General features: G+C 39.9%; 1 protein-coding gene across 3 annotated transcripts in view; it reads right to left on the bottom strand.

The window, feature by feature from the left end:
* The window catches only part of Lztr1 (Leucine zipper like transcription regulator 1), a 75,732-nt gene that overhangs the window by 35,237 nt on the left and 26,167 nt on the right, over window positions 1-14,328 (bottom strand). For all 3 annotated transcript variants that reach the window (XM_071697012.1, XM_071696998.1, XM_071697006.1), the window contains exons 2-5: window positions 13,386-13,551; window positions 6,776-6,947; window positions 6,212-6,348; window positions 1,604-1,718 (exon numbers count right to left, since the gene is read on the bottom strand). In XM_071697012.1, coding sequence (XP_071553113.1) covers window positions 1,604-1,718; window positions 6,212-6,348; window positions 6,776-6,947; window positions 13,386-13,528 — 567 coding nt within the window. In that variant the 5' untranslated portion in view covers window positions 13,529-13,551. The remainder of the gene's footprint in view (window positions 1-1,603; window positions 1,719-6,211; window positions 6,349-6,775; window positions 6,948-13,385; window positions 13,552-14,328) is intronic.

The following is a 14,328-nucleotide window of genomic DNA, read 5'->3' as shown; positions in this document are numbered from 1 at the left end:
CCACCCTCTACACAACCCTATCTATAGCCCACGCCTCACAACCATATAATATTGTTGGAACCACTACTCCTTCAAACATACCCATTTTTGCTCTCTGAGATAGCATTCTCGCCTCCCACACATTTTTCAACGCTCCCAGAACCTTCATCTCCTCCCCCACCCTGCGACTTACTTCCGCTTCCATGGTCCCATCCGCTGCTAAGTCCACTCCCAGATATCTAAATCTCTTTACTTCCTCCAGTTTTTCTTCATTCACACTTACCTCCAAATTATCTTGTCCCTCAATCCTGCTGAACCTAATAACCTTGTTCTTATTCACATTCACTCTTACCTTTCTTCTTTCACACACTTTACCAAACTCAATCACCAACTTCAGTTTCTCACCCGAATCAGCCACCAGTGCTGTATCATCAGCAAACAACTGACACACTTCCCAAGCCCTCTCATCCACAACAGACTGTATACTTGCACCTCTCTCCAAAACTCTTGCATTCATCTCCCTAACCACCCAATCCATAAACAAATTAAGCAACTATGGAGACATCACGCACCCCTGCCACAAACCGACATTCACTGGGAACCAATCACTTTCCTCTAGGAAATAGATCTACAACATAATTGAATGTCTGCAAGTTCAAATTGCCACAGACAAACTGAAGGATTCGACTCATAGGTGGTAAATTTCTTTAATACTGATGAGCACAAAGTTATACATATCTGTATATCTATATTTCTGATGCTTGTTCCCTTCGGGAATTCCTTAAAGGAGTTGGCCACACCAAAGTCTCCATAACTGTTGAGCTTCAGTGCCTCTTCTTAGCCTTTAGTGCCTTACCCTTAATGGGAGGAGGGAAACTCTACTAAAAGCTGTGTTTTTACAGACTCCTAACTAATGTCCCATATCAGTATGAAAATCCAAAAGGTAAGCTACAGTATGAATTTTGTTGAACAAAAAAACATAAATAAGGAAAAAGACTTGAAAGCAATAATCACTGGCAAACTATAGCCAAGGAAGCAGGTTACAGAAGCTGTAAAAATGGGAAACAAAATTCTTGAATTCATGGATTCATAAGAAGGGCTTTTGAATCTATATCTAGGCCATAGGGAAATCATCCGAACACTAATTCATTAGTGCATCCCCAACTTGAATACTGTATATAATTATGGTCACCCTAGTTAAAAAAAAGACTAATAATGAATGGAAAGAGTACATCATTGAGCTAACAAGATTCCTAGAAAGAGAAACAAGGAACTAAAGTTATGAGAGCTGACTATGCTACTGTATGCTACCTTTCAAAACAAAGGTTGAACAGCTGAAAGTAGAGTCTATCATCAAGAACTGAATAAAGGCTCATAGAAAGCAAGGGGAAGTGTAGAACAAATATCATTCAAGGAATGAAAGCATGAAACTTGTGTCTCAGATCATAAAGACAACACATTAGAGTTAGAGTGTATGGAAGAACATTCAAATGTAACAAATAAAATTTTTGAGGAAATAACATTTTGTACAGATATATGTTTGAACAAATGAACACTTGGAAAGTGTCTTACAGTAACATTTATAAAACTACCACAATGAAAGGTCAAAATAAAACTATCTCACCCCAAGAGGTATAGTCCACATATCATTGAGTCTGAAATTTCCATCATAGCCTGCAAAAATCCACAGCTTCCCCTCATACACTGCTGCACCATGAGCTGACCGTGGTACTGGTGCTCTGTGATAGAGAAAATCTTAATAAGTATATGGTAAAATACATTGTTGGTAGAAAGAATTTACTAATAGCTGTAGATGTAACCACTAGTCTTGAATAAAGTACTACCAGTAACCATATCTAGGACAAACAGCTAAATCTAAGAGCCATAGTGGAATGATCATAAAAACCATGCCAATTCATAATTACTGATCCCTTGCCCACATCATAATTACTGATCCCTGAGTTCTTTTATGGACCTCAATGGTGTAGCAGTTAGCGATCCTGAACTACATGAACTGACTCAACTTGCCCACTGAGAATAAGATGGATGATCTGTACCCAAAAGATGCTTCTTACATCCTGGCTCTCCAAGAAAACATAATTTCCTTGAATCAAACACTTTCCCTCCCTTAGGATTGGGTGGTGGGTGTTACTTGTCAAAATGTGAGCTTAGGATGAAAGGATAAAACTAAAGAAAACATAGGCTTGATCTGTTAACATTCATTCCCGGCTGACATTCCCCTGGGGATTGAAAATATCATCACCAACAGAGACACTATTCTATTTCTTACCTCTAGTGAAAATCCCTTTACCAAGGGACCATAGACTCAAAACTTCTAAACTAACCAAAACTCAAGGAAAAGCATATCATGAGAGGAAGGAGGAGAAACAAGCATCAAAGGAGGGGGGCCACCAAGAAACAGCATGCATGTACAAATAAGTATGCTCTATAAATCTGACCAAATATGTTTATCATAAATCACATACATAAGAAACTGTAAAAAGATAGTCAACATTATGGTAAAAAAACAAAAAACAGAATAACAGTAGATATCTAATCTCTATGTGATCCAAGAGAATTCTGAGCTGCCAGGCAGGCCTCTCCCCAATTTGATGGACTATGATTAGTTGAAGTTAAGCCTGAAATGGGCAAATTGCCACTTTCAGGTGGGGAAACCTAGTACTCCCCACTGGTTAGGCAGGGTGTCAAAAGGTCCTACCCCAATGAATATCAAAGAAACAATGCACTTATCATGGTAAAATCAGCAGAAGGGAAAGGAAAAAAAATTGTAATTACTTCTATTGTGGCAGGCTAGTGTCACGAACAGTTGGATAATAACCTCATTTGTATACATCCTTTCTCTTGCTCTCACATATAATGTGCTGAGACTAAGGAATGGATGTGAGCAAATGAAGCCAAACTTCATCTGTGCCTGGCACTACCTTGCTATACAGAAAAAACTGAATGAGTATGAAAAAAATTATTAGTGTCCTTTAGTGAATTTTCATCATTAGTCTCACCTCCTGCTGTACCTTATGCTTTCAACCCTCCTCTACTGCCTCCACTGGGTGGTTTACACAATAACTTCAGTACTATACCATGGCCATGTAAGTTATATGTCACCTCATTCGTTTGCACATATCCTGTACGTTATACATATTCTGCACATTTACCTACTGCTACAAGTCTGTAGTAGAAGTAGTAGTAGCATTAGTAGCAGTAGTGGGTAGCAGGCAACACTGACTAGGGAGATATTACCCCCCAGATGTCGGGACAGATGTTAGCAATGGCAAAATGAACCAGCACTGTAACATTTGTCATGCACCCACTGTCAGGCCTAGATTGCTGTATTTTAACTCTTGCCTTATCCACATGTTGGTTGCTGTTCTTCATCTCCTATTCTGCACCTTTATCTCATACACAACACTTGATGACACATAACTCACAAAAATCATTATTTCTTTTTATTTTTTTCTAACGTACCAATACTCCAAAATTATGGCATTACAATCATCAAATAATTCTTCAGCACTGATTCTAAGCAGCACCACCGGTCAAGAGGGGTTGGGCAGTTCCCAGGGCCCACCTGACCATCATGTGACTGGCAACCACAATACTTCCATAATTACAGCTTTTAGATATGGCTCTTTTTTATCCATTTCAGCATAGGGTGTACCCCTCTATGGTCTGGCAACCCCTGGAACGTATTAAATCTGCCACCATTAGTTTGTGGATCTGCCACCAGGGCAGCACTGTTAGCAGCGATAAGGTGCCAAAATCTGCTTACACTGGAGCCAAGCTAATTAACAGTCCTGTTAATTTCTTATATTCAGTTTTTTGCTGAAAATGAAAGCCATAAAAGCTTAAAGTTTCGGAAAAATTTGAAAGGTGCCAGGAGTACAGAATTACACAGTGCTTTTTTAAAGTGTAAACGTTTAAGCTCCCACATGATGAAGGTGTAAGCATTTCTGGGGAGATGCTTACCAAGCAGGCCAAAGTTTTTCATAGAGAACTAAAGCTAGACTATGACTGTGAATATTCACAAGGATGGTCAAACAAGTTTAAGTGGAGACATGGAATATCAGTATATAGTGTGTGCAATGAAAAGCGTAGTGCTGACATGGAAGCTTGAAGTGTAAGGTCGTATTAAAAGAACTGATAAAAATTCCAATTCTCTATTAAACAACCAACATCAATATGTACTGGGTGAAATAGAGAGAGAGAGAGTGTACAAGCCAGCTGCCTGGCTGGAACAGACACATTGTAGGCTAGCTGCCTTGACGATAACAATAAAACAACAACAGTGACAAGAGTCGACCAAAGCCAACTACCAACCTATGGTTCATTTGTTACATTAACTACTAGTCAAAAAGTTGTGACAAAGTTTGTGGATGAATGTGGACATTTAGTGAAAGCGGAAAATTTAGCTCCAGAATAAGTGTATAATGCAGACGAATCTACCCTGTACTGGCATTGTATGCTACAAAACACCCTTGCCCCAGATATTGTGGAGTCTCTATTTGGGGGTACTTCTGATATAATCTTACGTAACAATAGAAACCATGTTTGGAAGCATTAATGGTTGCATTATTTCGTTTTAAGCTTTGTCCTACCTTTGATAACACAGCAATATGTATGTGGAATGAGCTGGCAAGACTAGGGGTAGGGTATTTATTTACATAGGGGGTTCACACCATCTGTTTACCTCCTCCCCTGATCTTTTTCTTCTCACTAAAATCCAACAATTCAACAGAGCTGCTTCTCCTACGCAATATCAGATCTCTAACTTTTTTCATACATATTCGCCATTTCCCGCATTAGCGAGGTAGCATCATGAACGAATGATTGAGCCATAGAGAGTCATGTTTGAGTTGCAACCAAAATGACCCATTGCTCTTCCACAGTCAGTATCATATGGATGTAACTTACACAGTGCATAGCTATAAACTGTTAGGTGTGCACATTAACTCAGTTTTCAATTGGAATGATCACACTGATCATATGACCTCAAAAGTAAAAAAGTGCATGTTCATTTTGCAGTATGCAAGCCAGTTTTGTTTTAGTAAAGAAACAATGTTCACATTATATAGTTGGCTTATCAGTACATCCCTAGACTATGCAGCCCCAGTGTCGCATCCTGGCTTAACTTACGAACAACCCTCACACCTTGAACAAAGACAGAAACAATGTTTCAAAGATATCTTAGGTAGTAAGTACACAAATTATGAAAGTGCTTTAGCAAGCTTGAATTCCTGTCAATATACAAAAGAAAAGATGAACTAACAATACTATACGGTAAAAAAATCTCCTAAAATCTGACAAACACTTGTAACCTGCTACCAGAAACATTGTATAATTTACAGGCTGAGACACTAGAAAAAGTAGATAATTCATTGCAGTCTATAAAATGAAGAACCACATGTTATCAAAATTCAAGTATATCACGTATAGTTAAAAACTTAATGCCAGGTAAAATTCTTATTTTCTTAATATCTGCCTTTGCTGTTTTTGACTCGTAAATTTATTTTTTCCTTTTTTAATTCATTTATTTATTTATTTATCTATTTTGCTTTGTCGCTGTCTCCCGCGTTTGCGAGGTAGCACAAGGAAACAGACGAAAGAAATGGCCCAACCCACCCCCATACACATGTATATACATACATGTCCACACATGCAAATATACACCTCCTATACATCTCAATGTACACATATATATACACACACAGACATATACATATATACACATGTACATAATTCATACTGTCTGCCTTTATTTATTCCCATTGCCACCTCGCCACACATGGAATAACATCCCCCTCCCCCTCATGTGTGCGAGGTAGCGCTAGGAAAAAGACAACAAAGGCCCCATTCGTTCACATTCAGTCTCTAGCTGTCATGTAATAATGCCCGAAACCACATTTTTAATTCATATTGTTTAATATTCATGGATATTTGTAATTATTCATACTAGAAATAATTCATACTACAGATATTCGCATCGTAAACCAATACATTATGTTCTGCAATATACCATACTGTATGTAATCTTGACTACATTGGAAAATAATATCATTATAAGGATTACTGTTTTCTGCTGTTAAATCAAGATGAAAAGTAAGTAACTTTAAGTGCCTAGATCAATAAACATTCTGCACATTCAAAACTTATCTTCAGTAAAATCTTAACATTGCCAAAAAGAGTATAAACTTTTAAAAAATATTTGTGTCCTCACCTGCCAGTGAACTTCCACTCTATCCACTGTCCTGTTTGGAAGCGATATTCAAACAGGTCATTCTGATTCTTAAGGTTGCTATTGCTATGGATGTCACCAGTAAAACCTCCAAACACAAACATTGAAGATTCGTGCACCTATCATAATTAGGAATGGTAATGGTTAGTTTTCCAAGCAGAATTCAGATACAGAAAAGAAGATATATTGGAACTGATTGAATATAACTTTATAACATCAAAAACAAAAAATATCATAAGTGCCTAAAAGCATGAACTATGCACTGATCAATAATCTAAAAGTAAAATTATAAAGTATTGTCACACATTTCCTACTTTATTTTCAATCAAATCAAGAAATCAATTTATGAGCAATTATTTCACATCCGCTATATCCATAACAGTATTACAGAAAAGGAGTCTTGTGCATCACAAATGCTTATGAAGATAAAATTAACCAAATTTTAATTGAAAATTTTATACGTCAACTTTGACAAGACAAGAAACAACAAAAACAGACTAAAGAAATATATAAAATGTATACAACTTTAAAAAGATCAACACATACTACAGCTGAATGGTGGTAACGTGGAGCTGGAGGAGTTCCTGTTGAAAATGCTCGCCCCCAAGATTTCTCCTTGACATCAAAACGCAATAAATCATTTAGCATCCACTTGCCATTGTCACCTCCAAACACATAAATAGCATCCTTATAGGCAACCACAGTGTGCTTACTTCTCCTGCAGATAAAATATTTGTATCATTAAGAAAGTCAAACAGTTGTCTTAAAGTAACTTACATGGTCCTAGTAATGGATGAAGGATGAAAAATTGTAAAGCCAAACATTCATCTTATCAACATAGCGTTACCTGTACAAAGAACACTGGCTCCCTTCATACATAAATTATGGTAAAACATGTACTTCATACTCATTAGTCTTCAACATCCACAAATTATGTGAATCATTCATACCAAAATAAGCTACCAGATACAATCCTCTAATAAATTACCAAGGAAAACTATGTAATTATCAAATACAAAACTGACATGAAAATTTATGAACCCGTAATTATAATTAAAACTGATGTGGATCAGAACAAGCAAGACTATGAGAGTTGGGAGATATAAGGGTGATATAAGGGAGAAAGGGCAGTACAGGATAGCAAAGTCATTGGGTCCCTTAACAGAATAATGAAAGGTAGAGGTGTAAGTATGGAAGTAAAGAAAGGATTCAGGGACAGCACAGTTCTCCCAACCCTGAACTATGCAGCTGAAACACAGTCAAAAGAATAAGTCACTATGGCCAAGAATCCATGCTCTGGTAATTGAATATCTGATAAGAGCATATGAGAGATTTGGTACAGCAGGAAATGCAAAGGAAATGAATTAAGGAGTGGTAGAGTGGGTGAAACGAAATTCTTTGAGGTGATTTGGGCATGTGGAAAGAATGCAAGATTAGGAGTTTACAAAAAGAGTGTATAAATGTATGATTAAAGATGATGATGAGAGAGGATGACCTCATGTGACATGGGGAAATAGAGTGGAAGAATACTAGAGGAAGACAAATGGTGGAAGAATGTGTGGAATGATGTTTGCAAGGGAGGCACGTATGGACAGGGATAAGTGGAGATGTTTTTGCTGTGACAATCACTTTGATGGGGAATCCAGGAGGGAATGGGCATCAGAGATAGGTGGATATACAGATAGGGTTAACTCTGAAGTCTGGCTGGGGTGGGGATGCTTAGGTGATAAGCCAGTTAGTGTTTGCTGAATACACAACACTGGTGGCACATTCGAGTGAGAAACTGCAGAAACTGATTTCTGACTTTGGGAGAATATGTGAAAAAAGGATGCTAGGAGTAAATGTGAAAAATCTATCTATCTAAAAAGCCTGTTCCCAGATGGAATTCCCTCAAGGGGCAACCATGGCAACAGAGTCTTCGTAACTACTGAACTCCAGTGCCGCTTCTTAGCCTTTAGTGCCTCATTCTTAACAGGCCACTAGCAGAGGGCAAATCTAGCAGTCTTTGCAGAGGCTCCAATCTAATGTTCCTACCAACTACTTCTACCTAACGCTCCTGCCTCATGTTCTTACTGACTACTTCTAATATATGTTTCTGCCTAATGCTCCTGCCTAAATGTTCCTTCCTACTACTTCTATCTATTGCTCCTACCATTTTGCTAGAAGGCAGTGCTAGCACAAAGCGCTCACCACAGGAAAATCTAGTTACAAAGAATGAGCTATGCAAGTTAAAGCAATGGCAAGCGTTATGTATAACATGGAGAGATTGTACATCTGTGGACAGAATACCAGCAGTCCACATGCGGGTGAAACAGAAACAAAAGGCAGCTACCTGGGTCAGAGGAAAGTAACTTGACAACCACTTAAGTGCTGGCCCACGACACACCCATCACTAACCCTTCTGATACCAAGGCAGGTAGTACTGGTAATATACCTCTCTGGTCTTTGGCTGCCAGTGGCCTGTTAAGAATGAGGCATAAAGGCTAAGAAGAAGTGGAGTGGGGGAGGAGGAGCGGGATGTATTTAGGGCAGCAGTGATGGCTTGCACAAAAGATGCTTGTGGCATGAGAAAGGTGGGAGGTGGGCAGATAAGAAAGGGTAGTGAGTGGTGGAATAGAGAAGTAAGATTGTTAGTGAAAGAGGAGAGAGGGGCATTTGGTCAATTTTTGCAAAGTCGCAAAAATGACTGGGAGATGTATAAAAGAAAGCAGCAAGAGGTGAAAAAGAGGGCAATTGAGATTTGGGGTGAGAATGTATCATTAAATTTTAGGGAGAATAAAAAGATGTTTTGGAAGGAGGTAAACAAAGTGCGTAAGACAAGAGAACAAATGGGAACAACGGTGAAGGGGGGCTAATGGGGAGGTAATAACAAGTAGTGGTGAAGTGAGGAGAAAGAATAAGTATTTTGAAGGTTTTGTTATAGGTGTTTGAGGATAAAGTGGCAGATATAGGGTGTTTTGGTTGAGGTAGTGTGCGAAGTGAGAGGGTCAGGGAGAAGTGTTTGGTAAACAGAGAAGAAGTAGAGAAAGCTTTGTGGAAGATGAAAGCCAGCAAGGCAGTGGGTTTGGATGGCATTGCAGTGGAATTTATAAAGGAAGAAGGTGACTGGTTGGTAAGGATATTCAATGTATGTAAGGCTCATGGTGATATGCCTGAGGATTGACAGACTGCATGCATAGCGCCACAGTACAAAGGCAAAGGGGATAAAGGTGAGTGTTCACATTACAGAGGTATAAGTTTGTTGAGTATTCCTGGGAAATAATATGGGAGGGTATTGATTGAGAGGGTAAAGGCATGTACAGAGCATCAGATTGAGGAAGAGCAGTGTGGTTTCAGATGTGGTAGAGGATGTGTGGATCAGGTGTTTACTTTGAAGAATGTATGTGAAAAATACTTAGGAAAACAGATGGATTTTTTTTTTTTTTTTTTTTGCTTTGTCGCTGTCTCCCGCGTTTGCGAGGTAGCGCAAGGAAACAGACGAAAGAAATGGTCCAACCCACCCCCATACACATGTATATACATACGTCCACACACGCAAATATACATACCTACACAGCTTTCCATGGTTTACCCCAGACGCTTCAGATGCCTTGATTCAATCCACGGACAGCACGTCAACCCCGGTATACCACATCGCTCCAATTCACTCTATTCCTTGCCCTCCTTTCACCCTCCTGCATGTTCAGGCCCCGATCACACAAAATCTTTTTCACTCCATCTTTCCACCTCCAATTTGGTCTCCCTCTTCTCCTCGTTCCCTCCACCTCCGACACATATATCCTCTTGGTCAATCTTTCCTCACTCATTCTCTCCATGTGACCAAACCATTTCAAAACACCCTCTTCTGCTCTCTCAACCACGCTCTTTTTATTTCCACACATCTCTCTTACCCTTAAGTTACTTACTTGATCAAACCACCTCACACCACACATTGTCCTCAAACATCTCATTTCCAGCACATCCATCCTCCTGCGCACAACTCTATCCATAGTCCACGCCTCGCAACCATACAACATTGTTGGAACCACTATTCCTTCAAACATACCCATTTTTGCTTTCCGAGATAATGTTCTCGACTTCCACACATTCTTCAAGGCTCCCAGAATTTTCGCCCCCTCCCCCACCCTATGATCCACTTCCGCTTCCATGGTTCCATCCGCTGCCAGATCCACTCCCAGATATCTAAAACACTTCACTTCCTCCAGTTTTTCTCCAGCAGGTTTGGATGGTATTGCAGTGGAATTTATTAAAAAAGGGGGTGACTGTATTGTTGACTGGTTGGTAAGGTTATTTAATGTATGTATGACTCATGGTGAGGTGCCTGAGGATTGGCGGAATGCGTGCATAGTGCCATTGTACAAAGGCAAAGGGGATAAGAGTGAGTGCTCAAATTACAGAGGTATAAGTTTGTTGAGTATTCCTGGTAAACTGTATGGGAGGGTATTGATTGAGAGGGTGAAGGCATGTACAGAGCATCAGATTGGGGAAGAGCAGTGTGGTTTCAGAAGTGGTAGAGGATGTGTGGATCAGGTGTTTGCTTTGAAGAATGTATGTGAGAAATACTTAGAAAAGCAAATGGATTTGTATGTAGCATTTATGGATCTGGAGAAGGCATATGATAGAGTTGATAGAGATGCTCTGTGGAAGGTATTAAGAATATATGGTGTGGGAGGCAAGTTGTTAGAAGCAGTGAAAAGTTTTTATCGAGGATGTAAGGCATGTGTACGTGTAGGAAGAGAGGAAAGTGATTGGTTCTCAGTGAATGTAGGTTTGCGGCAGGGGTGTGTGATGTCTCCATGGTTGTTTAATTTGTTTATGGATAGGGTTGTTAGGGAGGTGAATGCAAGAGTTTTGGAAAGAGGGGCAAGGATGAAGTCTGTTGGGGATGAGAGAGCTTGGGAAGTGAGTCAGTTGTTGTTCGCTGATGATACAGCGCTGGTGGCTGATTCATGTGAGAAACTGCAAAAGCTGGTGACTGAGTTTGGTAAAGTGTGTGAAAGAAGAAAGTTAAGAGTAAATGTGAATAAGAGCAAGGTTATTAGGTACAGTAGGGTTGAGGGTCAAGTCAACTGGGAGGTGAGTTTGAATGGAGAAAAACTGGAGGATTTGTTTGTAGCATTTATAAATCTGGAGAAGGCATATGATAGGGTTGATAGATATGCTTTGTGGAAGGTATTGAGAGGATATGGTGTGGGAGGTAAGTTGCTAGAAGCAGTGGAAAGTTTTTACCAAGGATGTAAGGCATGTGTACGAGTAGGAAGAGAGGAAAGTGACTGGTTCCCAGTGAATGTTGGTTTGCAGCAGGGGTGCGTGATGTCTCCATGGTTGTTTAATTTGTTTATGGATGGGCTGGTTAGGGAGGTGAATGCAAGAGTTCTGGAGAGAGGGGCAAGTATGCAGTCTGCTGTGGATGAGAAGGTTTGGGAAGTGACTCAGTCATTGTTTGCTGATGATACAACTCTGGTGACTGATTTGGGTGAGAAACTGCAGAAGTTGGTGACTGAGTTTGGTAAAGTGTATGAAAGAGAAAAGCTGAGAGTAAATGTGAATAAGAGCAAGGTTATTAGGTTCAATAGGGTTGAGGAACAAGTTAATTGGGAGGTAAGTTTGGATGAAGAAAAACTGGAGGAACTGAAATGTTTTAGATATCTGGGAGTGAATTTAGCAGCAGATGGAACCATGGAAGCAGAAGTGAGTCACAGAGTGGGGGAGGGGGCAAAGGTTCTGGGAGCATTGAAGAATGTGTGGAAGGTGAGAACGTTATCTTAGAGGGCAAAAATGGGTATGTTTGAAGGAAGAGTGGTCCCAACAATGTTATATGGTTGCGAGGCATGGGCTATGGATAGGGTTGTGCAGAGGAGGGTGGATGTATTGGAAATGAAATGTCAGAGGACATGTGGTGTGAGGAGGTTTGAATGAGTAAGTAATGACAGGGTAAGAAAGATGTGCAGTAATAAAAAGAGTGCAGCTGAGAGAGCAGAACAGGGTGTGTTCAAATGGTTTGGTCACATGAAGAAAATGAGTAAGGAAAGACTGAGACAGGATGTATGTGTCAGAGGTAGAGGGAACAAGAAGCAGGAGGTCAAATTGGAGGAGGAAGAATGGAGCGAAAAAGATTTTGAGCAATCAGGGCCTCAACATACAGGAGGGTGAAAGGCCTGTAAGGAATAGAGTGAACTGGAACGATGTGGCACTGGGGTCAACGTGCTGTCAATGGATTGAACCAGGGCATGTGAAGCATCTGGGGTAAACCATGGGGCCTGGATGTGGAAAGGGAGCTGTGGTTTCGGTGCATTACACATGACAGCTAGAGACTGAGTATGAACGAATGTGGCCTTCTTGTCTTTTCCTAGAGCTACCTAGTAGCAGGGTGGTGATGGGAATGGATGAAGGCATCAAGTATGAATATGTACATGTGTATATATGTGTGTCTGTGTATGTATATGTATGTATACTTTGAAATGTATGGGTATGTATATGTGCGTGTGTGGGCATTTATGTATATACACGTGTATATGGATGGGTTGGGCTATTCTTCCTGTTTCCTTATGCTACCTTGCTAATGCGGGAGATGGTGATTAAGTATAATAAATAAATATGAATATACAACAGACAGACAGATCGATAATGTTAATGAGATGGCCTTGATTAAGACATTCAGTTGCCTGTGTTGTCTCAGAACAGAAAATAAGTCATAAAAATTTGGAACTCAGGCCTTATGAGAACACCTAAAAACAGCAACACTTCCAATACATTTAAAATGAATCTTGACTAAATCTCATTACTCAGAAACACACTCTAAAATTCATATGCTTCCATCACCTCTAAAGTACAAATCTTATTTTACCTAGAAATGACCCACAATAATTTTCCAGGTATGCTCATTTGCCATATCAAACAAGAATTATTCTAATAGATATTTCACATAAGACTGTGACTTTTGCTCCTGAGGAAAATATAGGAGAAAGAGGGATAGTGGCCACATGAATAATATGTTTTATCCCATAAGTGCAACCAACAAGCCTATTCATGATGGTCAAGTAACTTTCACATCTAGTGAGTCTAATGGAAAGGAAAAGAAAACAAATACCTTTCCAATGGTATCAAGAGCACAAAAAATACTTTCATATGCCATTACAAACCATAAAATAAATACCTGGCTCCCACAAACTCATCACACTCCGGCATGCACTTCCATCTATGCACAGTTTCAAAAGGGCCAAAGTCTAAGGTGAGACACTCCGCTGATTCAGGCCAATTGTGGTCAAATTCCAGCCCCGGAGGTCCAGCTATGGCCATGACTTAATCCCTGCTCCTTCAGCCTGAAAATGTAATTCATCTTTAATACAGAGGGAATACAAAACTCTAACAATCTGCACTTACATCACTGAGTATATAATCATTCATGAAAAAAAACATTATTCAAGTACATTATGAGAATGTTATCTCAAAGGGAATAGCAGTGCCAACAATGTTATATGGTTGTGAGGCATGGGCTATGGATAGGGCTGTACAGAGGAGGGTGGATGTGTTGGAAATGAAATGTTTGAGGACAATATGTGGTGTGAGGTGGTTTGATCGAGTAAGTAATGAAAGGGTAAGAGATGTGTGGTAATAAAAAGATTGCGGTTGAGAGAGCAGAAGAGGGTACGTTGAAATGGTTTGGACATATGGAGAGAATGAGTAAGGAAGGATTGACAAAGAGGATATATGTGTCAGAGGTGGAAGGAAAAAGGAGAAACAGGAGACCAAATTGGAGGTGGGAAGTATGAAGTGAAAAAGATTTTGAGCAATCAGGGCCTGAACATACAGAAGGGTGAAAGGCATGCAAGGAATAGAGTGAATTGGAACAATGCAGTATACCAGGGTCGACGGCTGTCAATGGACTGAACCAGGACATGTGAAATGTATGGGGTAAACCACGGAAAGGTCTGTGGGGCCTGGATGTGGTTAGGGAGCTGTGGTTCCTGTGCATTACACATAACAGCTAGTGATTTGAGGGTGAACGAATGTGGACTTTTGTGTCTGTTTTCCTGGCGCTACCTCACTGAAGCAGGGGTACTGATGCTCTTTCCTGTGGGGCGGGGTAGTGCCAGTAA

The sequence above is a fragment of the Panulirus ornatus genome, chromosome 4 (genome assembly GCF_036320965.1).
Source record: "Panulirus ornatus isolate Po-2019 chromosome 4, ASM3632096v1, whole genome shotgun sequence".
Classification (NCBI taxonomy): Eukaryota; Metazoa; Arthropoda; class Malacostraca; order Decapoda; family Palinuridae; genus Panulirus; species Panulirus ornatus.
The sequence above is the reverse complement of the archived record's forward strand: the minus strand, read 5'-3'. Positions and strand labels throughout refer to the sequence as shown.